At 49.6% G+C, this 12,585-nt stretch overlaps 3 protein-coding genes across 3 annotated transcripts; 2 read left to right on the forward strand and 1 right to left on the reverse strand.

Moving 5' to 3' along the window:
- Positions 1-4,752: 4,752 nt before the first annotated feature.
- On the forward strand, positions 4,753-8,153 carry FTJAE_8627 (sulfite exporter family; the record flags this gene model as incomplete). Its single annotated transcript, XM_037355463.1, has 2 exons — positions 4,753-5,101; positions 5,152-8,153. 2 exons carry the CDS (start codon positions 4,753-4,755, stop codon positions 8,151-8,153), a joined length of 3,351 nt encoding a protein of 1,116 aa, XP_037204344.1.
- Positions 8,154-8,733: 580 nt separating this feature from the next.
- Positions 8,734-10,530, reverse strand: FTJAE_8628 (pheromone a factor receptor; the record flags this gene model as incomplete). The annotated part of the gene is made up of 3 exons (XM_037355464.1): positions 8,734-9,295; positions 9,347-9,845; positions 9,909-10,530. The coding sequence occupies 3 exons, from the start codon at positions 10,528-10,530 to the stop codon at positions 8,734-8,736; spliced, it is 1,683 nt and encodes a 560-aa protein (XP_037204345.1).
- A 1,370-nt stretch (positions 10,531-11,900) lies between these two features.
- FTJAE_8629 (single-stranded DNA-binding protein) lies at positions 11,901-12,427 on the forward strand (the record flags this gene model as incomplete). The annotated part of the gene is made up of 3 exons (XM_037355465.1): positions 11,901-12,178; positions 12,238-12,326; positions 12,378-12,427. The coding sequence occupies 3 exons, from the start codon at positions 11,901-11,903 to the stop codon at positions 12,425-12,427; spliced, it is 417 nt and encodes a 138-aa protein (XP_037204346.1).
- Positions 12,428-12,585: the final 158 nt, after the last annotated feature.

A 12,585-nucleotide genomic window follows, 5' to 3' on the forward strand; every position in this document is an offset into this window, starting at 1 on the left:
CAAGGTTTCCTAAATAGCAACCACATACTGCATGCATACTTGTGACCGAACCGTTGGCAGGGGGACTTAAACTTCTTGGTTGGGGCGAGTGGATGTGAGGTAGATGTACACAGCGCAACAATGAGCTCACAAAATGGGTCTTGTAAACAAAGAAACGGCAGCTCACGACTGAGGAAGCCAAGCTGAGGTCATCAGCACACGACGGTCGATGCCCATCCAGCATGGCGGGTGATTCAGCAACCAACGATACACCAGCTCGTGTAAGTTGGTCCTTGTCACAGGATGAATCTAATGAGCGCCACTCTCGCCAAAATCGATGCGAGCCAGGAAGATATGCCCGTGATTTAGGATAAGCTAGTTTCGAGTTGGTGATATAGAAATGTTGGTTGTCCAACTTGTACACATTTTCCCTGCATGAACTCAACTCGGTCTACATACAGCTCGAGGCAATGAGCTTATGATGGAGCGTGGTTTCGACTGGTGGAGGTGGTCGGAGCTAGGAAATGAGTTTTCCGCGTCACACATCCGGATGCCACGATGATAACTTGTGCATATGCTGTCATGCTGTTCTATAATACTGCTTGAATCGGCAAATCATAAGTAGGTAATATCAGCGAGGCGCTAAGCTTGACAAGGATGGACAGGGATAGAGAAAATTCAAACATATTGCTAGATCATCGATCGCGTCAGCCCTTGTTTCTTCGGCCCATCAAGCCCAGTACAGCACGTGGCCGGGAATCCCATCGCCAATAAGCCGGTGAGGTCTACCAGCATGGGGTTGCTGTGAGTAAGGCCTTGCCAATTATTCAACTTAAAGCTAGGTATCAGGCACTATCCTCCGTACCAAGCCTTGGACCGGGTCAAAGACATGATCAAGCTGCGCTTAGGAACACGCTGGCTCTGTAAGATGATGAGAGTATGACAGATGTTCTGCGCTTCGTATGTGTGCAACGGGTCTTAGGATGTTATTATTGGTTTGATATCAAGAACATCCCAGCTGCAATGAGTGATACTCCAAGAGACCGCAACTGGATCAACATCCTCCACCCAGAACGCTGGGCCCTTCAACTGGTGGAACAATACTCTGTACGTGGAACAGAATACACGAGTGAGACCATGCATTCGTTGCACACCTCGCTTGCAGACGATAGAACACGTCGATCAACCAAGTAGATGTTGAGGATGACGAGAGACGTGCAATTTCTCATAGACAACAAGCTAACGTTAAACCCATTTTTACATTCGCTACCTATGTTGAATATTGGTATTGACCCAACGTTGTTCGTGATGAGTCTTCTTCACGACACTCACCACTGCTTCTCCCATTCTCACGGAGGGAAACAAGGTTGACAGGGGGTGCGCGTCTCTACTTTGGCTTTAATGATCTTCCCGTGACAAGATTGGCGAGAAGAGGACAAGCTGGATGTGATGGCATCCATGGTGAAAGCACCCATGATCTGGCCGGCTATAAGCTTGTGTTCAGCTGAAGCTTGCCAACGACAAACAAAAAGAGTGGAGCGCTTTAATCACCTTAATTTCCAGTCGCGTCCTACCGCTCGGCGCTGGTGTCCAGGTACAGTAGCGTATGTTCCAAAAGAGTAAAGAGACGAGGATCTATGAAGGTATCGGCTGGTACATCCAGGCCAAGGCAAATCTCTCGATTGTATCAACCTTTGATCATGAATTATGACCTTGCGGGGCTAGTGAACCATAAGTTCTGCCGACGAGATAAGAAGCTGGCGTGGCCTTGAAACTGATCAAGCCGTTGCCGATTCGCTCAGCGACTGATCGAGAGCTTGTATTATTCTGAGCTATTATCTGACCCGTTGTTGGATAATGAGGCTGTCTTTCTTTGCTGGCATACATATGCACCGGCAAGTTTGGCATCTCGTCCATGCGACCATCCGTTGCCTTGGACAGTCCTAAATGCCATCGCTGGACGCTTGCCATAGATATCTGTCTTTGCATGTCGAGTCGATAGGGAAGCTAATATGTCGCAACGCTTGTAGCTCACCGTCAATGGTTGAATGTGTATTAGGGAGAGACCAACCCAAGTTCGACTATTCAACAATCTAAATGCACATGAACTTAAGAACCCTCTAGTGTTAACATAAGTCCCTGCCAGGACGGGAACGGGCGATAGAAGCCAACGATTGACCACCTAGTATACAGTAAATCTGCAAGACATCTGACTGCTAATGAAACTCTAGGAACAAGTGATGCCCGTGCCTCAACGGCCAATCACGCATATCACTTCCACGTATTTACAGCAAATCCAAAGGTCACTTGGACGTCTTTGCTTTGATGTGCATATGCAAGCAAAGCCCTCAATCATATGCCAGAAACAGATATGAGAACACTTCAAGGAGAAGCCAAAATGTTCCAGAACAATCAAGGCAACGCTTGGGCCTCCAGAAGAGAAGAGAATTCATTCTCCGTACCTACCTTAGGTACTCTGAGACTCGAAATGGAACCCTGGATGGTGGGCTAATGTCGCCATGGGCGTTATCGCACGTTGCACGAGACTTACTCATAAATTAAAAGCTCGGATCATAGCCCGAAAATTTCACACAAGTCAAGGTGTGACCTTTTTTTTTGGTTGCGGTTTGAAGCTCAGGTTCGTTGGCAGAGGAGAATCCCGATGAAATAATGAGGGGCTGAGTGGCTGGCAGACATACATAGCATTGTCGTCTCCTGAGACAGAGTAGAGTTTATTGGTGAGTCGGTGTGCCACGCCATGGGTGACTTGTCCGTAATATCACAGCCAACATATACTTTTGTCATCAGACACGGCATTGATGGGGGCTTTCGAGGCGCAGCTGAAGAAGGCAATGGCCCTTGATAATAAGGTAAGGGCAAAGAAAGATCTGTTGAGACAGACTGGGGTATAAGGCAACGTAGATTGGCCGATTCACAAGACCAATAATTTCGTGGACTCCGAGTGGTGCTGATGCAGAAGTGACTCCAATTGAGCTACGTGTGACCATGGCATCGGTTGGAGGCAGAGTTTGCCTGCAGCATCGTTGATGGCTTGCAACATAACCAGCCTGCTAGTCTGCCTGCTTCTGGTATATGTGCATCGAAGGGGAGACAAGGTTTTGCTCTCAGAAGATCGCGAGGGGAAAACCCGTTCACAAGGCAATACTCTCTCTTCAAATGTTTTGACCAAAGGCCTCTCGTGAATGAAGTCACGCCATTCGTCTGGTTGAACGGAACCTGCCAACAGGAAGAGCACCTCCCAAGCTGAGAGCACAAGACCAGCGGCGACAGGTAGTATGTGTGTGGTATTAATCACCATGTTGTGTCCATCCAAAAGGCCTCATTCACATGGATCTAGATGCCTTACAGGGATGGAAATGGAGACCCAGTGGCAGCCCCCAGCAGAGACTGCATGCTCTCACAAAGCCCGCTACTAATCAGCCGCTCAGCAGAATCCCTGTAATGTGCAATCTGAGAAAAAGCATGTGTGGGAAGTGGAGAGAAAGGCGCGGCTCTTATGCGTTCCGTCTCAGAAAGACACGACCAGGTTGTGAGGCGAAGATGATTCAAATATTGTAGCAGCCTTACTGATCTATGAGATGAAGGGTCATTGTCAGAGGGGAATTGAATTTTGCTCACACTTGAGTCTTCAATGGAGCAATTGATAGAGGCAGCGCTTTAATGACGACTAGGCTGTCAACGCGAAGACCTCTAGTACCTTGGTAGGTACTAGAGGCAAGCCTGTTGAATGAAACAAGGTCGGCTTTGGCCTAATTGGGCGGAGCTTGTACCTGAAAGTACTCGAAACAGGTACCTCTTGGCTGCCATTGGTTGCCTTTCAACTCAAAGAGGGGTGGGGCCGCTAAGTACCCTGGGGTGCTTGAGGCGTGATCTCCACCGGCTAATCCCGAACAGGGTAACCTGAAAAGTGGGTAATTGCAAGCTGGTGCAAGCCAAGGACCAGGAAGACGGTGGACCGCGATGTCCTGTAAGTCGTTCGTTGACCATCCATCACGACACCACAGCGTCACAGGAGGCCCTTGGGAAATTGGCCCAAGAGGCTGTTCTCAACGGCCGCGCCATTTGCTATTGTTTCGTCCAGTCATTGCTAATCTTGGGCCATGCTAACAAGGGTATACCCAGCCGCTCTCCGCGTCTCCATCCCATCGCATCCGTCTCGACTCCATCGCCCACCATCGGATCTTGAAAGTGAGAACACACCCACTCAGCTGCTGATAACTACTTACTAATGATGCCACACCCTTCCTGGTTCTTGGTCGCTGAACCATTTTCTGTCACCTCTTCTTCTCTCTTTTATAGCTACGCTTGTTTCCTCTGGAGGTGTCTGATCTTGATTTGAGGGCTTGCTCTGTTTCTCTGACGTCCCGCGCTGTGCTGCCGATTCGACGTCGATATTATCACATCCAATTGTTCGAACATAGTAGCGGTTGAGATTACACCAAAAGCGCCTTGGTCATACGTTCTTTTTTCATTTCTGCTTTTTATCACCTGCTATCTTGACATCGCCTCCGTTACCAACTAAACCCTTCATCCAAATCTGATCCGTTCAGAATCTCACGCAGCAGGATCACTTCTCAACTGCTTTCGATCTAGGCTTCTGTCTTTCTCTCTTGTTTCTCTTCTTATTTAAACTCTCGTTTGAACACTTTGAGCTTAGCACTTGATGATGCTTGCATAATCTCATACTATTGCGGCGACTTTTTGGTTTCATATCATCGATATCTTATATATCACTTATTCCATCAACCTACAATGTACTCTCGGTGGCCTCGGCTGTGGGCATTGCTCTGTCTACTTTTGATTGTGCAGCATGTTAGCGGAGAGGTTTTAAGGATAGTCCCGAGAGCGGACGACAACCCAGAGAAGACAACGGCAATCGATTCTAGCACGACGTCAACGCATGGGCCCAGTACTGCCACCAAGACTAGCAAAGTTTCCGCGAAGCAGACAGAACTATCCGATGCCTCAGAATCTCAGTCTCAAACCGAGTCTATCTCAGTGACTGCTACTGAGACAGAGAAAACACAAAGTTCGGACCCTTCATCAACCAGCACAGATGGCTCCCTCGAAAGCGGACTTGATGATTCCTCGTACTACAATGGTATTGATGGACAGAAAACATTGATTGAGACATCAACTGACATTTCCTAGCTACGATACCCGCTGGACAGCTGCCCATCGAGCCTAGGCTCACCCCGGGCTGGGGCGTTGCAGGAACTATCTTACTTATTACTGGCCTCGCATATGGCCTTGTCGGGATCAAGAACCGAATGATCCATACTTTCTTTTCAACTGCTTTCGCTGCCTCGTTGGGCGTTACCGTCCTCATTGTTTATGTCATGAAATCCGAAGTCAGCGATGCTCTACAGGGGGGCTATGTGGTTGCCGCTGTCATCTCCGGGTGCGTCCTCGGCGGAGCCTCCATGTTTTTTCGGGAGATCACCGAAGGTCTAGGCTGTGCCCTGGGTGGCTTCTGCATTAGCATGTGGCTTCTTTGCTTAGTTCCCGGAGGGTTACTCGGGCCTGTGGTTGCGAAAGCCATCTTTATTGCTTGCTTCACCTTGGGTGGGTTTGCATTCTACTTCAGCCATTATACTCGAGACTGGGCGCTTATCCTTATGATCGCCTTTTCTGGGGCCACTATTACAGTCTTGGGAATAGACTGCTTCAGCCGGGCTGGACTGAAGGAATTTTGGACCTGGGTTTGGGAACTGAACGATGATTTATTCCCTCTTGGTGCAAATACATACCCGGTTACTAAGGGTATCCGCGTGGAAACTGCAGCCATCATCATCATCTTTCTCTTTGGTATTATCTCACAGATCAAATTATGGAAAATTGTCCGGGAGAAACGTGAAAAGAAGGCAGAGGAAGCTGCTGAAGGAGAACGCAACCTCCGCGAGGAAGAGGAGCAAGTAGGCCGGAACGTCGAAGAAGCGAACGCTCGAGAAAGGCGCCAGTGGGAGAGAATATATGGCGATGGAGACGTCGGAAGCTTGACAGCCTCGCGTGACTCGGACGATGCAGAGCCCACAAACGAAAAAAAGAATCGCAGCAGCCAAACGGACTCCTCTAAAACACGCTCGACTTCGATTGTCGAGGTCATCGAAATGTCTGAGATGCCAGATGCTGCTCAAACCAAAGAACAACCCACCGTAACATTAATGTCTTCTGACCAAGATGAAGACGGCAGGGTCACAGTTCGCGTTGCCACGGACGATGCAGTACAACCAGCCATCCAAAGAGGCTATCAGCAACTGGATACTGGAACTGCTATGCAAAATCTCCCCTTCAAAAGCGAAGAGGTTGATCGGCGCACCTCGACGCATTCATCTGTTACCAAATCTGCTATACCTCCTGTCGTTCCTCTCCCATTCACCATTCCTGTCGCTGATGATAATGACGATGCGCTGACGAACGGTGATCGTTCTTCGGTGGCGACCTTCGCCGATGAAGAAGAAGATACTGGAATTCATACTTCGGACCAACGACACTCGCTTGCTAAGCGACTTTCTCGCCTGTCCCGGGGATCAATGGAGCTTCTTGGCAACATTTCACACCGATCTAGTCGTGTCTTTGGAGACTATCAAGAAAACGAACATGGCGAAAGTACTGATGAGTTAGTGATTCCACGATCGCGACCACGAGACGATGACGGTTCAGTTGCGGCGACAATTGATGACGACAGCCTGAGTGGTGATGGTCGCCAGTCACGTCCGATTTCAGAGCGCCCAAAGAGCATTGAGATTAACGCCGAGCTCTCGGAGAAGGACGATAAGGGCAAACCGAGTCCGCCTCCAATCGGCCAGGAGGCGTTCATGCGTGCTGATGGAAACGAAGCCATCAAGGCCGAAGAGCCTGCCTCGGGTGAAGTGGGAAAGACCAGATCCGCAACTTCTGGCTCATCAGCCCGTGTTAGTTTGACTAAAGATCGCCTACCTAGGTCACTCTCGCGGGTAGCACTTTCCTATAGGACCAACGAGTGGGCGAAGCATCTGAGCAATGCTGAAGCTCCCGAAGTTGATCAAATCCACATCGAAGTATCTCAAAACCCAGCAGTTCCGACCGTCGAGGCGCCCGCACCAGTGCATGTCGACGAGCTTCGAAAATCGTCAGCCGAAGGAACCCCTGCACCCATGATTTCAAGACCGGACTCTCAGGCGTCCAATTACTCGCACACTGCTTCAAGGCGCAACGTAAAGCAACACGTCCCAGCCGCTCTCGCTCTACTCACAGGCGAGAGTCAGAGCCGAAGCCCTGGGACCACTCCCCCTAGTAGCCTTATGGCACGAACTTCTTCGGGAGGCTTGCGAATAGCCTCAGGCGGAATTGCTCCAATTGCAGAAGAACAAACTGTTCCAAGCCTGACTCCAGCGATTGCTGAGGAGGAAACCATGGAGGTGCAAAACATGACTGCTCCAGCGGCAAATGAAAGTCAACGCACTTCAACACCAGGCGTTGTATCTTATTCGAGCCCCCAGACTCTCCTTGGTCAACGAGAGATGTACCTCCGCAATAAATCGGCCGGGAACCTAGTGCCCAGCTCATCTGACATGAACCTTCCTACACGCCACAGAGCTTCGAGCGACGCAGGATCACTCAACAATTATCCGATGTACGCCGCCGCTATTGGTGTAGATGTGGACGACTTGCCACTTAATCAGAGGAAGGAACTCTTGCGACAGAGCAGTTTAAGCCCTTCTATCTCAACACCATCTTTGCAGCGGCTCAGTGGCGGCAGCAACAGTAACGGTTTCAATAGTTCAGAAGCACTATTGAACACCCACCAACCGAAACGTGTGTCAACTCTTCCCACTTCTGCAGCCCGCGAGGCTGCACTTGCGACATTCCGACAGTCAGTCCAACATGAGTTACGCGCAGGTACCCCTGCCATCAGCAGTTCTGGCCGTGAGACACCCTTCACCCCATCGTCTCTCTTAGCCAGCAGAGAAGTTGAGGTCCAGCGCAGTGTAGACATGAGCCGCAACATCCTTTTGAGCCAAAAGCAAGCCGAAGCCCAGCGCCGCGAGACGCAGCAGCGGGAAAGGGAATGGGCTGACAAAGCCTTTGACGACCGAATGCGAAACGGCGACCTTCTTGACGTTCATCGTGAGGCCATGCGTAAGCTTCAGAGGCACGCCAAAGACATGTAACCAACGTCCTCCGCAACTTTTTCGGAATCCATTGTACTCCGAATTAGTTTCCTTTTCTCTCATTCCTTTTTATCTACCAAGTCATTTCACATACCCAATTTCTTTTTATCTCTTTTGATTATTATGATACCAATGGGTTTCACGGTCACTATTAAAAGTCGGGGTGGGGTGGTTATGAAGTATGGGTAAAATATGACACTGGGGTTCGGAAAGCTCCTCATTACAATATATATACTAGATAAAAGCGTAGGGATTAATCTAGTGCCTCTTTCGCTCTTAAAACGATAGCAAAATCCAAATTAAGGCTCACCTAGGCTCAATAGCCCACTTTTCAGCAGTAAAAGGAGAGAAGGAGTTCATGAAAGGTGAATTATCAAGACTTGTAAAAGTACTTGACGATGTACATCTAAACCAGAGTAAAAACTTTTCATACCTACGCCATCGCCTGCAATGATATCGAGCCCGGGAAATACGAGCTATGTTAAAAACAAAATGGCGATAAAGAAGATAAAAGACAGGGATCCCATTGCATCAACTGAATGTATAGTGTTTATCATCTCGCCCAGCCATACGTTCGCTCCTAGCGCCGATATGTTTCCTGTAGTGGTTCAGTTGTAACAGAATACGTCGACGACATGGGAACCAACAGACTGGACTCAGTAGTAAAAATACCCGGACTTGGGGCGATCTCTCTATCAGCCCAAACAAGTGTCTGGTTGCAGGGCTGCATAGCGGAGCTGTTCTCCCACAACTGGTTGTTGACGACGGAGGGGAGAGAGTCAAGAGGCAGACCGCGATCAAGCGGGTGTCGTTTATCCTTCTTCTTACCGAAGCGAAACGATGAGAGTGAACGGAATGGAATGACGGACATATCGAAGCGCGTCCGGAAGAGGAAAGGATTACGAGGAGGTGGGTTGATGGGTTCCGAGAAAGTCGGGATAGTTGGGGGAGGATAGGAAATCTCCCGTAAAGGCGACTGTGATACTTGTAACCCACCCACTCGAGGTCCTAACTCATATTCACCGGTCACGGCGGGAGCGTCGGTGGACTGTAAAGATATTGGGTTGAGGCTTGCAGAGGACGCCGTGCTCAAATTGCGCTGAGACAGAAGACTCCTGATCTTGCTCGATATCGAAGAGGTACTATGTCAAGTTAGTTATACAAACGAGAAAATCCCCCAGTTATTTACTCACGTCGAAGTCGTGGAGCTCATAAAGCGAGAGTGTCCAGAACCGCTCCCACCGATTGTCCTGTCAGGGTCATACTCCTCGTGAAGCTTGGGGAAGAGACATCCAAAGCCAAGACATAGCAGGCCGCGACGATAACTATTCATGGCGTCCTTGGTCATGCCGAAAAAGATGACGACAGGAATGGCGGAAAGGATGTGGATATAGCAGTTGTTCAGATACCCGAAGTTGACACCATTGGAAGGGACAAAAATGACTGCCGACCATGGATAAGGGATCACTCGGTTATGGATGAGGTCGTAATCAAAGGGTTGAAGAGGAAATGCCTTCAGCATGTTTAGAATAGCAAGGGTGACCACAAGAGGTAGATAAGGGACTAAGATGGCCAACACCATCAGGTAAAGGCGACGCTTCGTCCTCTGAGCGCGTTGGTTAGCAGACCTGCTGCTGTTGACCGCCGAACGAGTGGTTCTTGCAATGTCACGAAAGCGTATATAGACAAGGACTGTGTGATGTTAACTACCTTGGACTTATGTATGGGTCGGTGATAAGGGAGGCATAGACTCACTCGCATATCCGGATGTTACCAGTGCGACTGTAACAGGGGCCAGGACGAAGAAGACCATATATGGCCACGAAGGCCATGCAATCCAGCTGCATCCAGCCAGGGTAGCTACTGCGTACCGCTGAGTAGTCAATGGCCAGACCCATGCGACCTGGATAATTGGAAGAGGGAACATGATGAGTGCCTGGACCAGGTTACGCCGGCGTCTCTCCCGAACTGTGAGGGCATTGGCACGAAGGAGGCCGACTTGCTGGGCGAGATTCCGCATGATGGCCAGGAGGCAAGTTCCGAATAAGGCGCCAGTGAAGCTGACGTAGTAGGCATTGACATCGCAGAATACTTCGCCATTCCACCACTTGCTAGTGTCGTCGTTCCGCCAAACGAGGGCGTTGATTATTGTGTCGAGATTTGACCATTCGATGTTGGCAATAAAGACAACAGCTGCGAATTCACCATTGCGGTAGAGGTTCTTCAGAGGGACTATACAGGCAATATTGGCGATGAGCCCGAAGAGAACTCTGCAAACAAGGTTGGCTGTGAGAGATGGAGTGGTGATGGTTCCAGGTCCAGGTGCCACGATGATAGACAAGTCGTCGCGACCAAACAGGTGAGCTGAGTCGATCATGACGACAGCGAAGGAGGAGGGAAAGAAGGGGTGAATATATCTCAAGATCTGTCACGGTCAAAGAAACTTGGAGTTGTTGGTGATGGTGATAGATGCAAGATGGCTCCCGACGTTTACGTCTTGGCTCAACGGTTGATTAGAGCGGGAAGCGCAAGGACCTCACCCAGGGAGCAATGGCTCTGTTGGCTATGTCGAGCAGGACTTAAATAGTATATAATGAAAGGAAGAAGTAAGTCAATGGCAGCTAGATGTGTCATGGTGGAGGGCTCAATAAGGTGGCCATACCGTCACTTAGACATGAGATGAGATGAAGGGGCGGCATGCCAATTGGCGTTCCTGGGTCCCTAATTAGCAGCATATTTTCGCTCGGGGAACTATCATTAGCCCCCTCCTCCCCCTTTCAATAATGAAGAAGCTGGAATCTCCGCCTCCATTTGGATTTTGGCGTTACTGTCATGTCTGGTTGTATAAGGCGCGGCTATTGTGGGCGTCTATTGACAACCCGATCGGGTAAGTGGATCTGGCAGGGGTGAGCGAGCAAGACCACTGAATAAGGCTCAATAGGCTGCAATACATGGGTGCTTCAAAGCTCATTTACAAAGTACATACATAGAAACAGGTCTGTTCGATCTAGTAAAGTTGATAAGGAAGTCGGCGATGCTAAAGTCTGAGCCGTATAGCATGGCCATTTCTCAGCAACATATACCGACCGACTGGATCATTTATTGGGAGTGATCCAGAGCACTCAGCACCGCGGTCTAAAGTACTAACTAACCTCGATGGGAGGATGAACAAGGACCGCCATTACAGTGCAACTGAAATGGTGATTTCAGTCTCCGCTAGTGAATAATTTAGACAGTCTATGCTAGAGGAAGTGATTCGTTTCTTCCGATTCACCGAGAAGCGAAGTCTGCTTTTGGAATGGACCACTTCTTGGCCACGCGGAAGTTGGACGGGTTTGATTATGCTTTCGAGACATCTATTAGAACTTTACTAATGGTACCTAGGCTAGTAGGTTTAACGTTAATGCGCATAAATGCGAGGTCGTATTCAAATCCCAGTGTACGGTAGTTACGGTCGCAGATATGCAGTTATCCAGCACTCCATACTTAGCGGCACCCATCTACCGGGTCGCACAACACCAGCAATCTGAGCCAATCAAATAGCGCATTGAGGGAGCATCCCTGAATTCCAATCTCAGCTTGCCCACCCTATCGCGTATCAGGGTTTCGAAACAAACCGTCTTGACGCGACAAGCACACTAAAGCTCAGTCCTCCAGTGTCCACCTTATCAACACCACCCATACCCTCGCCGTCCCAGTTCCCAGCTTCAGCTCTTCACCAACAACGTATCACACAAACAAGCAAACATGTCTTTCTCCTCCGTCTTCCGACGCGCCGCTGTCGCCCCTGCCTCTGCTGTCCGGGCCTTTAGCACCACCACCCCTCGACCTCTGGCCAAGATCACCATCATTGGTAATCTCGCCGACACCCCCGAGGTTCACTCCACCAGCACCGGTCGCGAAGTCCTCCGCTACGCTGTGGCCAGCAACAGCGGCACTCGAGACAACCGCAAGACCAGTTGGTTCCGAGTCACTAGCTTCGCCGAGGGCCCTCAGCGCGATTATCTCATGAACCTTCCTAAAGGGTGCGATAACTTATAAATGCAATTGCAACACGTGGTATTTTGTGCTGACTGTTACTTAGTGCCAGCGTCTACGTCGAGGGTGATGCCTCCTTGAGCACCTACACCGACTCCAACGGTCAGAACCGCACCAGCTTCAATGTCGTCCAGCGTATGTTTACTCCTCCCTAGGTACTATTTACCACAGCTAACCATTCTTGAGGCACACTCGAGGTTCTCCGACGTCCTCAGGCTCCTGAGCAGGGCGAGTAAGCAGCAAATATCAACCGAATTCCTTGTAACATGGTCACAAATAAATCGTCTGGCCGTAGTTTTCTGCCTGCCTGTTCTCCTCTCTCATTATGACACGTTTCTTTTGTTGGATGTTAATGTATGGATGTAATGTACGATGAGTGTTGTGCGCAACCTTA

The sequence above is a fragment of the Fusarium tjaetaba genome (assembly GCF_013396195.1).
Source record: "Fusarium tjaetaba strain NRRL 66243 chromosome Unknown NRRL66243_c0000188, whole genome shotgun sequence".
Taxonomy (NCBI): Eukaryota; Fungi; Ascomycota; class Sordariomycetes; order Hypocreales; family Nectriaceae; genus Fusarium; species Fusarium tjaetaba.